The 21,835-nt window shown below is 35.6% G+C and overlaps 1 protein-coding gene across 2 annotated transcripts; it reads right to left on the bottom strand.

Moving 5' to 3' along the window:
- Nucleotides 1-515: 515 nt before the first annotated feature.
- On the bottom strand, nucleotides 516-15,085 carry LOC115976990 (ABC transporter G family member 32). 2 transcript variants are annotated; one of them, XM_031098603.1, is made up of 24 exons: nucleotides 14,468-15,085; nucleotides 13,586-13,706; nucleotides 13,397-13,485; nucleotides 13,225-13,309; nucleotides 12,556-12,715; nucleotides 12,406-12,482; nucleotides 12,248-12,301; nucleotides 7,896-7,986; nucleotides 7,507-7,808; nucleotides 7,111-7,392; nucleotides 6,379-6,695; nucleotides 6,133-6,293; nucleotides 5,947-6,050; nucleotides 5,346-5,505; nucleotides 5,108-5,224; nucleotides 4,913-5,004; nucleotides 4,504-4,836; nucleotides 4,141-4,431; nucleotides 3,747-3,830; nucleotides 3,509-3,642; nucleotides 3,187-3,414; nucleotides 2,198-2,369; nucleotides 1,847-2,101; nucleotides 516-1,106 (listed from the first exon to the last, which is right to left on the bottom strand). In XM_031098603.1, the coding sequence occupies exons 1-24, from the start codon at nucleotides 14,740-14,742 to the stop codon at nucleotides 834-836; spliced, it is 4,257 nt and encodes a 1,418-aa protein (XP_030954463.1). In that variant the 5' UTR covers nucleotides 14,743-15,085; the 3' UTR covers nucleotides 516-833. The 2 variants fall into 2 exon arrangements, with proteins under 2 accessions (XP_030954463.1, XP_030954464.1); XM_031098604.1 differs by lacking the exon at nucleotides 12,248-12,301.
- Nucleotides 15,086-21,835: the final 6,750 nt, after the last annotated feature.

The raw sequence follows: 21,835 nt of genomic DNA, 5'->3' as shown, positions 1-21,835 counted from the left end.
ACAGGAGAGTTTGTGTTGCTAAACCTTTGAGTGGGATCTCAAAGTCACAAACGGGGGTGTTTGTGTTTTGCAAAGGCCAAAGAAAGAAAGAGTCCGTGGATTCGGAACTTGCACGTGGTCGTGTCAGTAAGTTCTACTGGTTGGTAGAAATAAGAAGTCGAGCGTGGGGGCTTGTAAGTCTTATTGTATGAATTTCGATTCTTTCTAGTGGATTTGCTTTTTACCTTGAGGAGAGCTAGGTTAAATCCTCCCTAGGTTTTTTACCAGTTTGGTTTTCCTGGATGATCATATCATTGTCTTATTTATTTTCCGCTGCTATGCATGATATGATTGTTTGATTGTGATAACCTAGACTTGGAATTTGGACTAAGTAACAACTTGGCTAATTACCTAGGTTAAATCAATTGCGTTTTAAGGGGTCTAAAAACTGACAGAAGAAATTATAAAGTAGGAAGTGGAAATAATTCTATGCATACCTTTGCCATTGTTAATATAATACAGAACACATTGCAATATAAAAATAGAACATCATCCTCGTTTTAAGTTCTCAAATCATTATGTAGAAAACATACTCTCATGCCACTGATATCTGACTTTACAATATTTTTAATTTAATTCTGTATAATAGACAATATTGAAACATGTAACTATTAATAGTTTTACACACAAATTCCAGCTTAGCTGTAATTTTTACTCAAGTAAAACAAATAATTCATCCTAGAAAATCATGTAGCTATAAATAGATTTCTCACTGGTTTCATTTACCAGGAAGTACTGTACTCGTCAAGCATGCATTGAGGATATACCGCTCTTAATGGAACATAACTTGGCTATCATCTCCTTTGGAAGTTGAAGGATTTTATTGCAAAAGCAAAAATGACTGCAAAAAACACGCTGAAACCCACCACCATAATCGCAGATATACCCAAGAAATCATGCCTATACCCAAAAACACTATTGAGTAACTGCCTTACAGGTACCAAGTGAGTTCCATCTGATAGCTTCAAGAGTTTATTGTCATCACCATATTGTGAAGTAAGGAGGCCATATAGAGACCAGGCCATAGGGTTTGCCCAATAATACCATCTCCACCATATTGGGATTCTCTGAAAAGAAGTGGAACATGTCATGAAATGTAGCTAGAAAGACCAAAAAAATCACAAAGAATGAATTAAAGGGAAGAAATGAGTGTTTAGTTGTGTGGAGATAAGGGTTTTTTGTTATTATTTATTTATAATTTATTTACAATGTCACTCTACAGCCACCTTATTCAAATTAGAAGAAGATGATCATAAGTATTAGGGATGAGCTCAAAAAATCAGTAGTTCAAATATATTCTATGTTGGAGGGACCACAATTCGACTCCTTATAACCACTCTAAAAATAGGTTCGATATTCTATGTTGGAGGGACCACAATTCGACTCCTTATAACCACTCTAAAAATAGGTTCGATATTCTATGTTGGAGGGACCACAATTCGACTCCTTATAACCGCTCTAAAAATAGGTTCGCAAGGTATGATGTTGAATGCCATAAAAGACTGGAGTGTTGTCTTCCTCATCATCAATTGGTTTTATGGTGTAATGACATAACTCACGGTAAATCCCACAAATTTGGATGCCTAAAATTCTTATGTATTTTTTAATATCAGACACTGGTGCTCAATACACCATCTTTATATCTCTAAGAACTAAACAAAGAACCGTGCAATAATTTTAGCGAGTAAATAGGTGATAATTAATATTTCCCACAGATCACTATATTAATAGGAGACATATCATGGCATGCAGGTCTGATTTAGCCAACTCAGATACTAAAGAAGCAAGAAATTTTTTAATTCATTACCTTGTGAGGAATCATAAAGCCACTGAAAAGGTTCCATAGCATATAAAATGGAGCAGCAATGATGGCAGCCACATTATGATTTGGTGTGACAGCAGTTGTCATCATCCCATAAAAGGTGAAGTACAGCATAGTAAAATACATAAAGAATATGTACCACATAAATTTCAACACAGTCCACTCAAATGAAGCCATGGAGTAGAAAACTGTGCAGTAGATGATTGCCTGTGCAAATACATAGGGGAACTCAATAACAACCTGCACAGGGGGATTAAAGATGGTTAACTTTAAGCAAAGCCAGTGTTTTGCAGCAAGAAGTGTAATAGGGGAAAAAAAAGCAGAATTAAGGAAAACCTGAGCATATGCAAATGGTAAAGCTGAATACATCCCTGCAGCCCTCTCTCGATATGAAACAAATCTCTCAATAGAAACAACAGGTTGAACAGCAGTAGCATTTGTGATTCCAATGAACAGGACGGCTGCATACATTGAACCCATGGCATTAAATAAATCCTGCTGGGTCTCCCTGTGCAAAAACGAAAGTGTCAGAGATTCTGATGGTACAGACTGACATTTAGACCCAATATTCTTCAGGAAAAAATGGGAAATAAAAAAAATAATGATCCATAGGATTTGGTGTACTATGATTAAAAGGAAAAAGTGCTTTGTGCTCCACTTTTGATTAGTGTTTTGAGTCTTTTGATACTCAATTATCAGTTCACAGAGTGTTTATGACAGAATTAGAGTGTGAAAAGCACTATCCAATTTAAGATCAACCAATCCAATCTAATCTCATCTTAGAGTTAGCCATTTCTACTCTCAGATCACAAGCTTCCATCAAAATGCTTCTTTGCGTAGCTTTGACCGTGTTCTGTTTTTCCTTCCTCTTGGTTCTTGCTGTACCTTTATTCAAACCATATCAAATCTTGATGCAGCCATTGATCTTATTGCTGCAAATAAACCATCTTAACTTTTAATCAATCTTGTTCTCAGTTGCTACTACCTAAAAGAGCCTTATGGTTTATTAATGGTCAACCACCATTGGATCCACAGATGAGAAACACACTGTACATGTTCATGGCATTGGTACGAGCAATCTGCCACTAAAAGGACCAGATAGCATCCTCATTGGACAACTTCCAAGTCACAAAAATGTGACACAACCTATTAATTGGGAGCATGTGATAAAGTGAATTGTGGTACTAATGCACTCAATTGTCGAGGAACAAAGTATCAAAAGAAGATTTCTGTAGATTGGGTGATGGAAAAAACAGCAATTACTTGAGTTTATGCAATTGTAGAGTTAAAAAAATTTAAAAATTAAGAAAAATTTAAAAGAAAACCTTTTAGCACCAAATCTCCAGCATATTGTTCCAAGCATCAATGAGATGATGACAGTATAGAAGAAGCGAACTGCAGTGTATTGTGGGTTTCGCCAATAAGAAAGATTTTGCTTCCAAAGACAAGCCAACAACTGGTAAAAGAATGACTTTGAATACTTGGTGGGGAAGTTCAATTCCTTTGAATTACTATTCGGCTTGCTTAGGCTTTCAACCAACTCTCTATTAAGTCTGAAATGGAAGAAGACAGCCAAGCTATATAAGAAAAGGGATAGTTCTCTCAAAAGCAAAATTAATAGGCAGAATTTATGGATGCTGCACATACAGAAATAGATTTGATTTTCGGTAAATTTCTGCAAAGTCCACTCCGAGACGATTCTCTTCAGCAGCAGAAGTAACCTCAAGCATCCATGTAGCAGGATTATATCCAGGCCTGATTTTTGGCACTCCTTCAACTGCCTGCAGAAGCCAATTTTTATAGCATAAAGATAACTGAGGACAGAATCAAAACCACTTCAAGTAAGATGACATATTATAAGAGATATAAACATGCATGACCGGACCTCAAAATATTTGATGAGCTCGCTAGACTTGGGGCCAAGTGGACCAGCATATATGAGCTCTCCTCCGCGCTTCAGAAACAAAAGCTGCATTGACAGATGAGATTAGGGGAGGATGAATGAAGAGATCATAACAATATAGAAACAAATTATTATTCAATACTGTAATTATTCTGTCATGGGCATATCTTTGTGAGACAGGGAGAGCGCACCAGCTGGAACTGCTAAGGAGTTTTAATAAAAATATATACAAACTTAGAAGATATGTGTATACTTTTGTAGACTGTGATGCTATTGGTGAGAAGAAATTCTGATTGCTGGCATTTAATAATTCAAAAAAACTAACTTGCAAAAGAAACTGTGTAGCAAATATTTATGAAAAATCAAAAATAAATACCTCATCAAAGGATTCAAAAATGTCTATGCTGGGCTGATGGATGGTGCACACTATTGTTCGTCCAGTATTTACAATATTCCTTACAGTCCTCATCACAATGGCTGCAGCCCTTGCATCCAAACCTGATGTGGGCTCATCCATGAACACTATAGAAGGGTTGGCAACAAGTTCCACAGCAATCGTTAATCTTTTCCGCTGTTCTGTTGACAAACCATCAACTCCAGGTAGACCAACCAATGCCCCACTCAGTGGAGTGAGCTCTACAAGTTCCATCACCTCCTCAACAAAGGCCTGCAAAATACCCTACGGTAATCACATTGTGCCCAAGTCACACAAAAATTACAAAATACAATTTATATCTACCCGTTGAATCTCCAAGGTAACATCTGATGGTAACCGAAGCCAAGCAGAGAACAGAAGTGATTCCAGAACAGTCAAGCAAGGGGAATGAATGTCAGTCTGCTCACAGTAACCAGAAATTCTTGCGAAAGTTTCCTGCCTTTTGGGATAACCAGAAATACGTATGTTCCCTTCAATGACCCCACCAGTTTTTCTACCAGCTAATACATCCATGAGGGTGGTTTTCCCAGCACCACTGACTCCAACCAATGCTGTAAGGACACCAGGCCTAAATGCTCCAGTAACATCAACCAACAGCTGCAATCTATCTTCCACTATTCCTTGTTGCTTCAATTCCTGAAGTGACACTTTGATCAGAAAATTGAGTAGTCGTTTCCCAAAATGACATGAAGGAATGGAGTTATATACCCACCACAGGGACATCCACATAGTAATTCATATTGCTGAAAGTCATAGAGAGTGGTTGGAATGGGAGAACCATGCCTTTCTGCTTAAAATGTTTTGCTGCCAAGAAGTTAATGCTAAATTAAACATTTGGTTGGACTTTGATATAATAACTGAAAAATAATTACGGAAAGAAAGTCAATACAATATGTATTCTACATACCACTCCCTGACTGCTGCAAGTAGTACCTCAGTTCAACAATAGTAGGTTCACCTTTCCTTCTCCTCTCTCTCTCCTGCAGCTCTTCCTTAGAGACCACAGCTTGTTGCTTACCCAAAGCTGAAGGCATATAAAAGAATGAACTTGATTAGCCTTTATTTCATGTTTACTCTTGTTTGGCAATATACAGTACCAGAAGGAAATTATCAGTAAACTTTTTTAGCAGAAAGAAATGACTTACGGTTAAGGTAAGCTAGAAATAATGTGAACAGCATGTTGAGTAAAACTGTGTATCCAATCATAGCACCAACACCAATCCAATACCAGTAGCTCTCTGGAAATAAACTGCGTGCTCTTAGTAATGCCTCACCCAACCCAGAGTTCGAGTTGTTCTCAACTCTCTACATAAATAACGTAACAAACAATTATAAGTTTCAAGATAGAAGCAATCTGCTAGATCAGTAACTCAACTTAAACGTATTACTTGTAAATTGCTTCTATTACGCTACAGAAGATTTTACAGACAACTTGGTATTTGATATAGGCAAAATTTCTTACAACATCTTAATATAACCTTCACCCGGTAACACTAAAGGATGTTAATTATGTTGTTGATAATTAATTAACAAAACTCAGTTGAAAGGATAACACTTCAGATGCATCTTAACTTGGCCTGAACATCCTTTAGTGATAGTGCTGTTTGTTTTAACTGTCTCTATATTATGTCATCATATCCTCACCAGAATAGAAAAAATCCCAAAGTGTCACATAATACACACACATACTAGTAAAACCCAAAGCTACCAATTGGGATGGAATGTAAGATGATATATTGGTATTACCTTATCCCAGGAATGTCCAAGGAATTCATTGTCAGATGCTGCAATTTGAGCATACATCAAAGGAGAAAACCAGAATCCCCAGATCCACCAACTTGGTATATCATCTGTTACAATGTAACAAGAAAATGAATAAACATATGAAATGAAAAATAAAACATGCAAACAATGAAAGAATTTCTGTTTGACCTCTTGAAATGATGTACCCTCCAAGAGCCATGACAACCAGCATAGCAAATGATCCAAAGGTGTTGGCAACTATCATGTTCCTGCCCAAGGATCCCATAAGACGGAAGAGTCCTATTGACATTTGGTGTAGAAAGAAGTACAAAAAGAACTGCCGAAAAAACCTGCATATTCAAGAATTAATATAAAAATCCATCCCAAGACTACTGTCAGGATACATTTAGAACTTCATAAGAACATAAGATTTACCTAGTGATTGCAGGATCATATCCAATCACATAGTATGTGACTGCCACCCAGAAACCAGCCTCTATGAGTGAAATTGGAATACTTAAAACCCAAGCAGGAAGAGTATAAGCCCAGCTTGGGTAGAAGTGCAAGTCCCTATGCTTGTAAATCACTGGAAGCTTGGCCACCAACATTGACACCTCGGTAAAGCCATTAAAAAGAATAATAACCATAGAAAAGTATAGTGACCCAAGATATATCCCTCCATCATCAATCGTATCACGGTGCATTGTTGTCCGGAAAAACACACTCATTGTGATCAAAGCAACAAAAAGAAGCTGGAGAACAGTAAATAACACTTGCAAATCAGCACTAGAAACAATTCCTTCTTTCACGTAAATTACACGTTCAAAACAAAATGGCATTGCAACTGATAAAAATCAGTAAGTAATCCATTTAAGCTGCTTTGGTGATGAAAAAGTCAATATAAATCATGCTGACATATGGTCAGAATGATTTGATAGATATAAATTTGGAATTTATTTGTAGTGATTGGCCAAGAAGAAGCCTAATTTTAGATAAATGACACAAAGCCAAACTAAATATTTTAAAATAAAAGTTGGAAGTTAAGTGGTTTATAACCTGCATTGGCTACAAAAAAAATAACAAAACTCAAGTTGACATATCACCAAAAACACTGCTGAATCCTAGGATATAAATTAGATTTTGCCAACAGTTAATAAGTTGTACCACCTGAATGAACTTGAAGACATAAATAAATGAATTTCGTTTCATGAGTAGCCTCTGCCACTGAAAGTTGGTCCTGAGAAGTTCACGCCTTTTCACTCCATAGCGATATGTTGCCAAGGCTGCTCGATGATTATAGCGTTTATCAAAAGGAACAGCCAGTTCCTCAGACAAATTCTTCCCGGCAGGATATGAACGAAAAGCTTCAGCAAACTTTCCAGGAGGTATGTACCGGTAAGGGCTGTCCAGAACAGACCAGTACTGCTCTTGGTCCTTCTTTGATGTCACCTGTGTACAAAAATTTAACAAAGATACCACATAATAAAGCAGAAAAATCATTAATGACTGTCAAAAACAAAATAATAGAGCAGAAATTCACATCTCAAGCTCCTTACTACTTACTTCTTGCAAGAAGTCTGCCACATTCTTTCGCTCAGGGCAACTAAATCCCATAAATGTGAAAAAATCAAGAGCAGCATCACGAGATCCCTGGTATACAATCTGGCCCTCACACAAAAGTATAACGTCATCAAACAATTCGTACGTCTCAGGAGCTGGTTGGAGCAGAGAAATTACAGTGGTGGAATCAAGTGCATGAGTTGAATGCTTAAGATATTTGATTATTTGATAAGTTGTGGAACTATCAAGCCCATTTGATATTTCATCCATGAATAGCACTCTCGCAGGACCAACTAGTAATTCACCTGGAAATCACATATATGCCCAATCAGCATAAATAAATACATTCAGTTTACTAGTACACCATAAACAAAATAATACAGAGTAATCACCTGTTGTAAGCCGCTTCTTTTGGCCCCCAGAGATTCCCTTGAGCATTTCATCTCCCACCAATGTGTCAGCACAGATGTCCAACCCTAAAATCTTTGTCAGAATATATTAGTATTCAAGCATAATTTCTACCCCAGTGGCTTGTAGCACATCAACAAACCTACAAGAATTGAAACTCAAGCAAATCTGAATAAATGTCATTTCATGGCCCTTTTTCAAAGGGTCCTGCCCTCAATATTATATTGGAACCTGTTAAAACCAGTTCTTTTCAATCTTCTTAGTCAAAACTAACACCTTTTTAATGCTCAAAAACAAGTTTGCTAAATAACAGGTCTTCAAAACGCCTATATTGTGAAACACATAGCCTTGTATGTAGCAGAAACATCTCAAAATCATTTGAAATGAACAAACCAGTTGCCAAAGGTTTAGACATAGTTTTTGGTATCACTTCAAACTTGAAAAGAAACATAGAGACAAGACTTTCCAAAAAAAATATAAATTAAATGAAAAAGGTAAAAGAAAGAATATGTGAACAATTCAAGAGTTCATTTGACAGCATGCAATACCAGGCTCTAGTCAAGAGTCACAAATTCTTGAAACCTAGATCTAGAAACCTATGAACTAACCTTGCCTAGACCTAAGAAGAAGTCCATAGCTTTGAAAATAGTGAAAAAAAAGAGGCTAATGATTCTTCTGGCGAGGAATTTTTGGAAGATGACATGACATTACTTGCCAAAAAGGTTTAGAAAATTTCTCAAACAAAGGGTGAAAATACTCCCAAATTTGCTAAAAAATCCCAATAGTGAATCCAGTGAGAATTCCTAAAATAGAAAAGACTCTAATTGTAAGAAAGCAAAAAGGCCTCAAGCTATCCAATTTCATGACCATGAGTTCTCAGGTTTTGGACATGTTCATGCAGAATGTCCAAACTACAAGAAGTCAAAAGGAAAAGCCAGAAAGGTAACCCCAAGTGATGAATCAGACAATGAAGAGTTTGATGATTGTATCAACAAGAATGTAAACTTCCTGGCCTTTGCTGGCTTTATAGGAAGTATAAATGAGCCCAATGAGTATGACACACTTGAACATGGGGAATCATCTCACAATGATTCGGGTGAAGAAGATGATCTTCAAATGGTCTATAATAAGCTTTTTAAGGAATACACTAAATTGAAGAAATTTGTTAAGAAATCCCTTGAAAACTTAATAAGGTTGTGCATTGTTAAATTATTGACTGTCCTAAAAGTTTAAGCTGTTAGGAAGTGGTGAGTTTAATCACTTAACCATAATTCTAACACTCCCCCTTACTTGTGGGACTAAACTTCCCCTTAATAAGTGGGGACCCAACAAGTGAGAATTTAACATTTTAAATGAGAGGTAGAGTGAAGACAGGGATCAAACTCAGGATCGAACTGCTCTCATACCATATTAAATTACTGATTGTCTCGTAAGCTTTTGGGATAATCGGTAATTTAACATGCATAATAAATCCCTAGATGATGAACTTGATAAATAAAAAACTCTACCAAAAAAGTTCACTAGTGAAAAACTTGATGAAATGCATAAATCTTAGAGGCTTGAAAGTAACAAGAGTGGTATTGGCTTTAACACTTCTCAGACTTCCTCTTCAGGAACCAAGTTTATCAAAAAGCCACAAAATTTAGATGACCAAGAAAAATGAACCAAAACCTATGAATGCTAAAAATCTTAACGGAGTGTGTGCAATGTTTGCAAAACAAAATGCCACAATAAAAAAACTTATCCATAGCTTAGGAAGGAGAAAACACCACCTCATGGTAAAAGTCCCATTTATTTGGATATCCTCAAACAATTTCAAGTAATAAGCATTAACTTGATGAATTTTGGAAAACAAGTATTGAACTTGTCATAATCTCAAATAATTTCAATTCCTTTCATAAACACTCCAATGTTCTTATCTCTTCACCTACAAAGCCAAAAATTTATGTTGTCTGGGTGAGTATAGATTCTTTGAAATAAGCATTCATTCACATTTTCCTTGCATGGATTGGATCCCATGCAATAGCATATCAATTGCTAAGATCGAGAGTTAAAAATTTAATTCCAATCGCAGCCCTTGTATTAGAAAAGTTAAGTAGTTAAAACTTTTCTGATTCAGCTTAGGTTCAAAGTTAATTTTTCAACACTTAATCTCAGCCATTTAGAGCTATCTCAATCCATCCTTGCACTAATACTTCAATCTTTTAAGGGAAAAAATCTTTTGAGTTTAATGCCCGATTCTTTTCTTTTGGTTTTTGGTGTGTTTTATTTTCAATTCGTGATTACTAAAAAAAAATCCAATAACATTGAAATTTTTCAAAAAGAAAAAATAAATTTCTGAAATGTTTTTCTTTGTCTTCTGTTTTGAAAGTCTTATGTTGCATGAATATAAATATATCTTTTGACATAAAACAAACTTGAAATTGTGATGAAACTTGGAAATTATGTGTGCATACGTAGTGCATGAATATTTAATAATAATGAAAATTTATATTATTAATGTGTAAAAGTCATGTATGCCCTAGATTTCTATTTTATCACCTGTACACTTGTTTACTCTTAGTTAAACTCACTAGTGGGTTAAGTGATGAGTTGAACATTCTTTGAAAACCCTGAGTTTTTTAGTCAAGCATGAAATGAGTGATGAAATTATTGTTTTTGTTCAGATAAGCTTTTTTTTAATAAAAAGATAGTGGAAATAACTACCTCTGATTCAGTGCAAAGCCACTATATATGGATCATAGAGAGATGCCTATTTCAATAGTGTGAAAGCCGGTATTCAAAGTAAAATAAGTGAATGTGAAGAAATAGGGTGGCCAAGAAAAATCTTATGAAACAGAAAAAGAAAAGGATATATATATATATATATATAGAGAGAGAGAGAGAGAGAGAGAGAGAGAGAGAGAGAGAGAGAGAGAAGGAAAATGAAAAAAAAAAGTGGAACTTAATTAAAATAAAAATGGTTGATTTGAAAACCTTATAATTTTTAATGATGTTTGATTTCATAACTTTTTCTACTTTTAAGATTGATTTGATTTCACAAGACACGTTAACATGTGAAATAAAAGAGAGAATATTATTATTCCATGTAAACTCTCATGCCTTTCAAGGAATTTTTTTATTTATTTTCCCTAAAAATATTGTTCTACAGATGTTTTGAAATTAGACCAGGCTTTCAGTTGGGGGAGATAGTGTTTTTGAAATCAGAATTTGTGTATTCATAAGGGGGATGGAGGATTTAAGCTTGTTGGAGATATTATCTCATATTCTGAATGAGAAAGTAACACTGATGTTTAGAGGCCTTAGGGTATATTGGGATTGTATTGGGTAAGGGTTTCTTTGAGGGTGGTATAAATTCATTCAGCTGAAGTATGGTTTTGTCACAGAATTGACAAAGGGAGAGATATGCTAGCTACTTATTGTGTCAAAACAAGTTCTTAGTTGTATTCAACTAATTCGGTTGTATTAAGTCAAGTGAAGAAGCAATTTGGAGAAATCAAGTTTCAAAAGACATGCTCGAACAACTTCATTTCTCATCTAAAACTTGAGATTGCAATAATCAATAAAACTACTTGGTTGAAACCACATTATGACTCACTTTTTGTCTATATAAAACCTTATACAAATTCCTGAGGAGAAAGACCGCCATATGAGAACCTAACTCTGCTGAGCCAAACCTTCAGAAAACCCTTTCCCTTGAGTGTTCTTGTGAGTTCCTTCTAGAGGTTCTCTTGGAGAGTTTCTCATTCAAATAACATAGTTGCATACCCTTTATCAATGAGTTCATTAGTGTATCCATTTTAAGAGTCCTTTGGAGTACTCGAGTTCCAATGGTTGCAGATGGGCTTGTTTGGAAGAAGTTTCATACGGGATTTCCAAAGTTCTGGGGTAACTGTAGTGGGAGGCGAACAGGTCATTTGTGGAAGTTGCATAGAGAGTATTTACCAAGGTTTTATAAGTTTAGGCTATTGCAACAGTTTTTCACTTTTTCTATAGTGGAATTTCTTGTTGGTAGTTCACAAAAAAGAAAATCTTCTTGTTGGTAGATTACCCTAGAGTAGTTTTTCTTTTGAAGAGTTCTTCAAAGACTTTCCACTCATCACCAAATTCTTGTGTTCTTTTATTGTTTTGGATTGAGGTGATATACTTGTGTTTTTTTTTTCCTTTCTATGGTTGTATCCATTTAATTGTTAACTCTAGACTTAAGCAACACTTAATCCATTTAATTTTTAATTGGTCCTTCATGAAGTGAAAATATCAAATGAGTTTCTTAATTTCTGATGTCGTAATGACATCAGTTATATGCATCCAATGGTAACCAGCATCAAGAGAATACCTTTATAATGTACTCCACTACAAGGCTTGTCTCCTGTCCCCCAAGAGCTAACGACTAGAGAAAGAAATTATGTGAACAAAGATTCTTAGCAATTATAAACTATCTGCCAAAAAAAAAGGATGCCACAACAGACAAAACATCTAACAAGTGCAAAGTACCTTCATGAATATATCAAGATCTTCATCAGGTTTTATGCCAGCATTCTTTTCTCTTCTTGCAAGTTCAGTTAGCATATCTGAGCAGAAGTATGCAGAAGTCAGCATCTAAATAAGCACAATTCATACACACAAATGTTAACCAAAGCTTACCATATTTGAACCCAACACCTTGACAGCGTCCTGCAAACTCAAGAGTTTCCCTTACAGTCATTTCGGCCACATGCCAATCCTGTTGGCTAACATAAGCAGCTGTCCTCTGAGGAACAAATTCATTCAGGCCATGTCCATTATATGTGATCCTACCTGACGTCTTCAGAGGGGATCAAAGTATCAGTAGCAAAGAGGAAATGAAGAATCCAATAGGGAGATTAGTAGCAAAAAATTTCCATTTAATCAGCAAAGCGATCACTTAAATTAGAATAAATACATCTTTTAAATTTCTCATAATACTGTGATTGTCAAATCCTAATGAACAAAGATGAGTGATGTGATCCAAACCCACAACATTGGACAAATCAATGTATCTTACTATATATTCTTTTATGAATATCTTTTTTTATCTATTTCATTCACCATCATTCTACTATTATTACTATTCACTATGGTAGAACAGATAAACAAGTACAGATAGGAAATGCATAAAACACAACAGCTTATGGCGATTAAATTAGTCCTCAAAATTGAGAAACCTAATAGCTCTTTCCTGCAGAGGGTCAGTGTTAACATGACACTGCAAATCTTTTTACGCTAGAACCAAAAGGCGTGATTACCAAGAAGTAAGGCACATACACATCATATTTAGGGTCATGATTTTGGTACCTGCAAATCAGTTCCAAGGCGACCTGCAAGAGCCAACATTAGAGTTGTCTTTCCGGAGCTTGGAGGACCCAATAGCAATGTCAATCTACAAGATAACACAGCCCTTTATTAAACACAGACAAACTGAACAAACATTGAACAACTGGGTTCTGATCGAATCTCCAAAATTCACCTTGATGGTCTAATTAACCCACTAATACCGTCTAAAATTGTCAACTTGCTTCTCTGTCCCCGGTATAGACGCAACTGCCTTAAAAATGCCTAAATTGACATTTTTTCACAAAATGAAATTGAAACACAATCAGAAGTTGGGAAAAACTTGGGTCCTCATAAAATGATTATTCATCAAGTAAAATTCTACCTCAGCCATGTTAGTAACATAATTGGGAATTGTTGGCAGTGCTCTGCTTCCAACGTGGACGAATGATTCAACTGTAAAATTCTGAAATCGAACCTCAATCTTTGGAAACTCCAAATCTACTCTGTAACACCAAATTTGGGAGAGAGGAATAAAAACCAAAAACTATTAAGTATCAACCACAATAAAATGTGCAATTTAGAAGAAAATTCAGCTTGAAGATAATACATACTCACAGGAAATGCACTAAGAAAAGCAATGGCACATCGACAAAGAAATCATAGTGAAACAGAGAGAAAAAAAAAATTACTGATCCAAATTTCGAAATAATGCAGGATGGAAGTGAAATAAGAATTGAGAAATGGTAAAAGGCCAAATAATTCAGATCATACGCAAGAAAAAAAAATTCAAATAAAAAAATAAAATAAAAGAATAATTAAGCCATCAAAACCAATCCTCTGTTCGTTGCTGAGAAACAGAGAATTTCAGTTTCCAAAAGATCAGAAACTTAACCGAGCATAATCCACAAATTCTGTCCAATTACGCTCAGTTAACTAAACAGAGCCATGCAACTTCAAACTTTCTATTTCCTTCCCTACATTTTCTCAGCAACCAAACAGAGCCAAATAGTAATATATAATTTCACACACACAGACAGCAAGTAAAACAGAGAAACTAAAAAACGTCAAATTCAGCTTCCAAAAGATCAGAAACTCAACCGATCATAATCCTCACAAATTGTTCAACTACACTCAGTTAACTGAACAGAGCCACACACAACTCCAAACTCTTCATTTCCTTTCCTACACTTCCTCAACAACCAAACACAGCCATTACACGAAATTTCTTAAGAGATAAAAGAGAAGAAGAAAAAAAATTTATTACGCGTCAAATCGGCTTCTCATGCGTTGGAAGAATCGCTCAGGGTCGTCATCGACGGAGGTAACGAGTCGATCAAGCACGAGCTTCTGCTCCTGAGCTTGGAGCTCAGTGACCTCAATCTCCATGTGATCTCCAACCATGTTCCTGAAGATCCCTCTCCGTACGCGAGTGTAGGTAGGTAGCCTCTCCAGCGCGGCCCACCGGAGCTCCTCCTCGTCCTCTCCATCCTCCCTAAACGACGCCGTCCTCGCAAACGCATTCTCCGCCGAGTTCCACATCCAGATCCAAATCAACCTCTCTCTCTCTCTCTCACACACACACACACACACGCACACACAAACTTTTTCTAAAAATGAACACTAGAGAGCTTTTTTTAACAATGCTAATGCAGTAAGTAGGGTTTAAAAATGTGCGAAAAGTTTGGCAGTTGAGCGTGGTGAGTACAAAATAGGAGAAATATCAGTACTACTACTTTCTAGTAGTAATGGATCACAATGGTAGTTGAGCAATAGCATTAATGCCTCTTTCGCCGAATTTAAGTCTATGCGTTTGGTTTCACTGTTGAGCTATCTATCTCTTTCTTTCTCTCTCTTTGAATGTCGTGGTGTGAGAGGTCTGTTCAAAGTGTGATACGGTTTGGATGCAGAAGCCAGAAGGGACCATTTAATGGCCGCGGGAAAGACAAGTATGACGGGTGCGTTGCGAATGCGTACTCGCGCTCGTTTGAGTTATTTTAGTCACTCGCTTTAGCGGGTGTATCACGTGTTGAAAAAGGGTATTTCTGGTCGTTTAGATTATTAGTTAGTTGAGACTTAATTCGACGGGAGTGGGCGAGTGTGGGTGGACTTTACGGCGATATTTGAATTGGAACGGCTTCAAATTTTTTTTTTTAACTGTTTTACTTGATTAGGTAATTGCAAAATTGTACTTCAAGTAGTTTTTACTTTTTATTCTCTGTTGATGTCATTTCAAAATAGATACGCTGTAAAAATGTCATGTACATATTATTTTTTGAAATAAGAGGTACTACATTCATAATATTTATATAATATTTTTATAATAAAGGTGGTTAGTTGTTTTTTTTTTGATAGGTGGTGGTTAGTTATTATTAGTTCAAATTCGAACCCAATATTAAAATTAATTTTTTACAATATTTTTACAATAAATTATAAGTGATTAATTATTATTAGTTCAAATGTTATGAACATATTATTTCTCGAAAGTAAAAGTTAACTTTCTAACTTTAACATCAAAGAGGGAGAGGGGGGTGGTGTAACAATTGTTTTCACGTAGTAATCAATTTTGGAGATTTTTTTTTTTTTTTGGACAAAATTTTTTTTTTTTTTTTTGATGAACGAAAATGGGGGCGGGGGCGACCATTTGTGACTAACCCCCAGGCGTGACCTAATAGGGGCACCCTCCACTAGGGAATGTTGGATTGAGCCATAACTACTATGACCGAGACGCCACAGACCTCACCCTAACACCTCAAGAGAGCTAGCAGGAGAGGCACAAGGATTTGAGGTACTACCGAACGTCTTTGGTATGATAGTCACTCTACAAGTACAAGTGTTTGATTATTTTTGAGATATTAACTTCCTTAAGTCTTAATAAGAATCCAAAGTTCTAATTTTTAATATTAAAAAAACAATGAATCCAAGAAATATCAATTTACTGAAGAAAAAAAATTAATTACATAATATGGATGGTTTGAAAGTAAATCATTCTTCAAAATTTTCAAATTACGCCATATATTTTTGAAAACGGTCCCATTCGAATTTTCAAACATACACTGAAATTTTCTAAAAGTGTGGAATTTAAATTTAAACCATCAATATATTATAGGGTTTAAAATATAATTTACTCAATCAAAAATTTTAATTTGCTAATGACTTTTATAATTACCATGGGTTTAGGAACTGTAGGGATAAAAGATTTGTTTACTGTATATTGAAAAAATAATTTTAATCTTGACGAGTAATTATTAAAATATATAAAAGAAAAATAATACGCATGAAAGAATGATAAAAAGTATAAGGAAAATATTTGAGTACAGTGTCTTAGATCTTCTATCTTTTTTTGATACAAGATAGAATTCTACTCTAACCTAATCTAAGTGTATATGTGTGTGAAGCTCCCTCCTGGAGACTTGAACCCCGACCCTTTCCCCCCACACCTCACAAGCACTTATACTTGTAGAGTGACCATCGCACCAAGCAGTGATTTTTTCTTTATTATATTTAATTATATGATTGTATTGACTAATGAGCATAATATGTGTTTTCTTCTCTTATGGACAATTAAATGCAACTTGGTGGTTCATTAGTTAAATCTACGTGATTGAGTTTAATTGAGGTTTTTTTTTAAAGGAATTTTAATTGTGGAACTAAAGATCAATGCCTAAGAAATTGAAAAATGCTAATGCTACAAAAAAATCACAAATTTTGCCACATTACGTGGTAAGTTGTGAGGGGTGAAGATGTGGACCCATTATTTTTTCTTCACCACTTACAACTCGCCACTTAGCAAATTATGACAAAAATTGTGATTTTTTTTTTTAATGGCACTAGCATTTTTCCTGAGAAGTTATACATACCTAAATTTTGTTTCAAGTATAATACAATGTTAAGGTTTAATGCTAAACATTTAAAAGATTTAATGCAAAACATTGAAACTTATAACAAAAGTTCTTCCGGCTTTGTCAGTCATCTTGAATAGACTTTTTTTTTGACTGAAGAAGGTAATCTTGAATAGACCCTTTTTTTCTATAGTAATTGAATAAGTCAAGGCCTCAACTATCTAGGGAAAATTGGACTTGTTTCATATCTTCAAGATTTCAAGTAAAACCTACTCCTACCTAATGTAGGGGTTTTTTTTTTTTTGCCCCTTCTTTCTTTTTTCATTTTACCTAGTATTATAGACTACTTCTGAATTCTGATCGCTCAAGTCAATTGTTGTACTACGGATAAATCGCCAATTGCCACATTGGTCGAGTTATAGCATTTCAACTAACCGAGGAAAAACAAAATCAAGTAATTAATATTTGAACAGTTGCGCGTTCACGCAAAGCCCACGTATACGCTTGTTTATTTTTGATAATTTTTTTTTTATATAATATAAGATAAAAAATTAAAAACTAATATATTTTTTAAAAAAACACTTATTTTTGGGGGGAAAAAAACACTTATATTATTTAAAATAAAACAGAGAAAAAAACAGTATAAGACCCATAAACGGTAAATAATTTAAGCAATAAGTAACTTATAATCAGTTGTTAGACGCACAACTTATAAGTGGGTAAATAGGGATTTAAGCAATGATTTTTCTAATAAAGGATAGTAGTCATGCCACAAGGTTCTTGGCCGAAATAAGAAAACTTGACTTGTCTTCTTAACCATATAATTATCCCAATCCAAAAACACCCATGTAGCTAGCCAAAAATTGTGAAAACTATATGAATTGCATTCATTTAAAAAAATTATTCCATATTTACCAATCTTTATTGATCCTTGGCTACTGGCTAATCCTCTTCACAATTATAACATATAAACCAAATCAACCCAAAAGTTTCAATTAAAAAAAAAAACACAATACAACAACCACCACCTAAAAACCACCGCCATAGGAACATCGTGGATTAAAAGCCCACCAATCTTTGACGACTATCAGCTTTCTTACACCATACGCCTTGAAAATCCTACGACGTTGCCAACCAAAACGGCAAAACCCCATAAACATGATGTTGGGTTTTCTTCGCTGTCTGTTATTTGGTTTATGGGATGGACTTTCTTCGCCATCAGCAATGTCTTTGATGACCATTGGGTCGGTTGAGCGATGGGGCAAGAGAATGTCGAGATTACAATTACAGAACAGGTGATAATTAAAAATATTATGAGAAAGTTTGGTAATAAACTTAGTTCTAGCAATAACTCATCAAATGTTTAAATTTCAAAATTTTTGTGGTATAAAATTATGCATAAAAAATAAGATTATGGATCAAAAGTAAATAACATTATTGGTACAAAATTTGACATGTGTGTTAAGAATATAAAAAAAAAAATAATCCAACAATTATTTTCAAAATATGTAGCATTGTTTATTTTTTTAGTGGGAGTTGTAGTTTTAGGCTACAATTAAGTTTGTAGCCAAACTTTGTACTTAAAATAATAGTAATTGTAAGTACCAGATTTGAGTTCCTAGCCCAAAAGGTAGATGGATTTAGGCCCAAAAAACCCAAAACAATGAATTTGTAGAGAGTAGGTCAGAAAACTGAGCTCTAATGAATCAGACAACAGGCAAAGTAGGTTTGGATGACAAGAAAATGAAGACTGACAAATTTAAACTAAAGAAAATCGTCCTCGGCTCAATTCGAGGAGATCAGTTCTTATATATTGATTCTTAAATTTGATTACAAGTTCAGTTCTTGATTGCTACAGTGTTTTTCTCCCCCCCCCCCCTTTCCTCCATGGAGGGTCTCTTACATTATATAGTTCTCTTTAGATGATCTTGGCCCTCCACTTGTTGATTATCCAAGCCACTACTTGAGTGTTTGTTTCATCGAACACCCTCTCAGGACCTCTGTGCGTTGGGGCAGCCAATGCAGCACTGTTCATGGATCTTCTCCACATTAATGCAGCCAGAAAGTTAGCTACAGAGCATTTGATGCGGTGATAACAGCTTTCCCTTGAGATATTTCATAACCTTCCTCTGTCCTGTTCCTTTTAGATACTTATGCTCATAAGTGGAATCACCCGGAACGTTGCTCCTAGTGTTAGACCACACATTCTGACCTCGACTTCGCTCAGCCAAGGAAGTATTCCTTTTCGGACAGCCTTCTCAGATGGTTATAATCAGACCTTACCTCTTTACTTACCAATATGGATTCTTAGGAAGGTGTTTACCCATCCTCGAACTATTCATGTCCTCAAATTGGGCCCTTGTCCCAATATATACATAGATATGTACTCTTGGGCCTATCACCCCTACAATAGCCTCTCGAGATTCTTCTTTATGGCTCCTCAAGAAGAAAGGAGGATTTCGATGTCACTATAGTTTCTCTATGTTCATCGTATACCACATCTAACTATGAAGATGCCTTTTTAACTACCCAATTGGAATAAAGGAGCAAAGTATAGTTTTAACTTTAAAAACATACACATTGATGTAGTATACGTATAGGTTTAACTTTACTCAATCTTCCACTCATTAGTAAGCTTAAAGGACTAAAGGAGCAATTAACTCTCAAACAGATATAGGTATTTTAGCAATGCTTTAAGTGATGCTCATGGGCATATCTTTTTCTTTTAAACTTGTTACCACAATGAAGGCCTTTGCCATGTAGAGTGGCTGACCCCATCAGACATTCAGATACTTAATAAGTAGTGCTAACTTACCTCAGGCATGTAGTTCGAGGAGCCAGATATGGCTATGGCTTTGTTTTGATACTTAGAAAAATACCATGAAGTATTAATTTTTCCAAAGTAAATGATCCGATGAACCAGACATAACTAAGGTTTCATTTAACACTTAGAAAAATGATTAAGAGATATCAATTTACACAAGGTATGTGGCTCGAGGATCCAGGCATGACTAAGTTTCTGTTGATACTTAGGAAAATATCAAGAAGTATTAATTTACTCAAAGCATATGGTCCGAGGAGTCAGGCATAGCTAAGGTTTTGTTTAACATTTAAGAAAGTAGCTTAGAGCATCAATTTACCCAATGTATATGGTTTGGGGAACCAGGCATGACCGAAGTTCTTTTTGACACTTAGAAAAATACCATGAAATATTAATTTACTCAAAGCATGTGGTCCGAGGAGCCAGACATAGCTAAAATTCTGTTTAACACTTAGGAAAATAGCTTAAAGCATCAATTTACCCTAGGTATGTGGTTCAGGGAACCAGGCATGACCGAGGTTCTATTTGACACTTAGAAAAATACCAAGAAGTATTAATTTACCCAAAGCATGTGGTCCGAGGAGTCAGACATAATTAAGGTTCTGTTTAATACTTAGGAAGATAGCTTAGAGCATCAATTTACCCAAGGGATGTGGTTCAGGGAACCAGGCATGACCAAGGTTCTGTTTGACACTTAGATAAATGTCAGAAAGTATTAATTTACACAAAGCATGTGATCTGAGGAGTCAAGCATAGCTAAGGTTCTGTTTAATACTTAGGAAGATAGCTTAGAGCATTAATTTACCCAAGGTATGTGGTTCGGGGAACCAAGCATGATCAAGGTTCTGTTTGACACTTAGATAGATATCAGGAAGTATTAATTTACCCAAAACATGTGGTCGAGGAGTCAGGCATAGTTAAGGTTTTGTTTAATACTTAGATGTTTTAAAAATATTAATTTACCTAACGTATGTGGTCTGAGGAGCCAGGCATGACCAAGGTTTTGTTTGATACTTAGATAGATGTCAGGAAGTATTAATTTACCCAAAGCATGTGATCCGAGGAGCCAGACATAGCTAAGGTTCTGTTTAATACTTAGATAGATTTTTTAAAAATATCAATTTACTTAAGGTATGTGGTCCGAGGAGCTAGGTATGATCAAGGTTCTGTTTGATATTCAAGTAAATAGTAGAACGCATGACAGGCAATATAATGAACCCAAATGTGGTAAAGAAAAATTTCATTAATAATAATACATTCTCAGGTTGTTTACATTCCAAGAGCTTGGTACAACCCTTTCCTCTAGATCTTCAAGATAAAATGCACCTATTCCAACCACTGATGTGATGCGATATAGCCCATCCCAGTTGCGCTCTAACTTTTCCCATGCTAGGTTCTTTGTAGTACCTAAAACCTTTCTTAACACCAAGTCTCCTAGTGCTAATGGCCTTCGCTTCATGTTGGCATTATACCCTTACTTGAGCTTGTGTTGATAATAGGTCAATTGGATCGTAGTATTTTCTTTTCGTTCTTCAATTAAGTCTAAACTCTTCTCCAATAACCCATCGTTGTTGCTCGAGGTGAAAGAACTCGTTCTCAGAGTTGGAAATCCAGTTTCTAGAGAAATAACAGCCTCGGCTCCAAATGTCATTGAGAAGGGTGTCTCTCCTATTGATTTGCGAGGCGTAGTTCGATATGTTCAAAGGACGTGTGGCAGCTCTTCCACCCATTTTTCCTTTGCATCATCCAAGCTCTTCTTGAGTCCACCCACTATGACCTTATTAACAGCCTCGGCCTATCCATTCCCTTGAGGGTAAGCTGGGATGGAATAATTATTCGTAATTCCTAGGTCACAACAATACCTCCTGAAGGCCTTACTATCAAATTGAAGTTCGTTGTTCGAGATGAATGTATGAGGAATCCCAAACCAAGTGACCATGTTTTCTAAACAAATCTCTTGGCATCCACGTCC

Source organism: Quercus lobata, chromosome 2 (assembly GCF_001633185.2).
Source record: "Quercus lobata isolate SW786 chromosome 2, ValleyOak3.0 Primary Assembly, whole genome shotgun sequence".
Lineage (NCBI taxonomy): Eukaryota > Viridiplantae > Streptophyta > Magnoliopsida > Fagales > Fagaceae > Quercus > Quercus lobata.
Note: the sequence above shows the minus strand (reverse complement) of the source record. Positions and strands in the feature narration are given on the sequence as shown.

What these genes read in the sequence shown, in the direction of transcription:
- LOC115976990 (XM_031098603.1), bottom strand. Translation starts at nt 14,742, where the DNA reads ATGTGGAACTCGGCGGAGAATGCGTTTGCGAGGACGGCGTCGTTTAGG. An exon ending in ATGTCTTCAAGTTCATTCAG is followed by an intron (nt 6,696 to 7,110) that starts GTGGTACAACTT and finishes ACTGTTCTCCAG; the next exon opens with CTTCTTTTTGTTGCTTTGAT. An exon ending in ACTATGTGGATGTCCCTGTG is followed by an intron (nt 4,837 to 4,912) that starts GTGGGTATATAA and finishes GTGTCACTTCAG; the next exon opens with GAATTGAAGCAACAAGGAAT.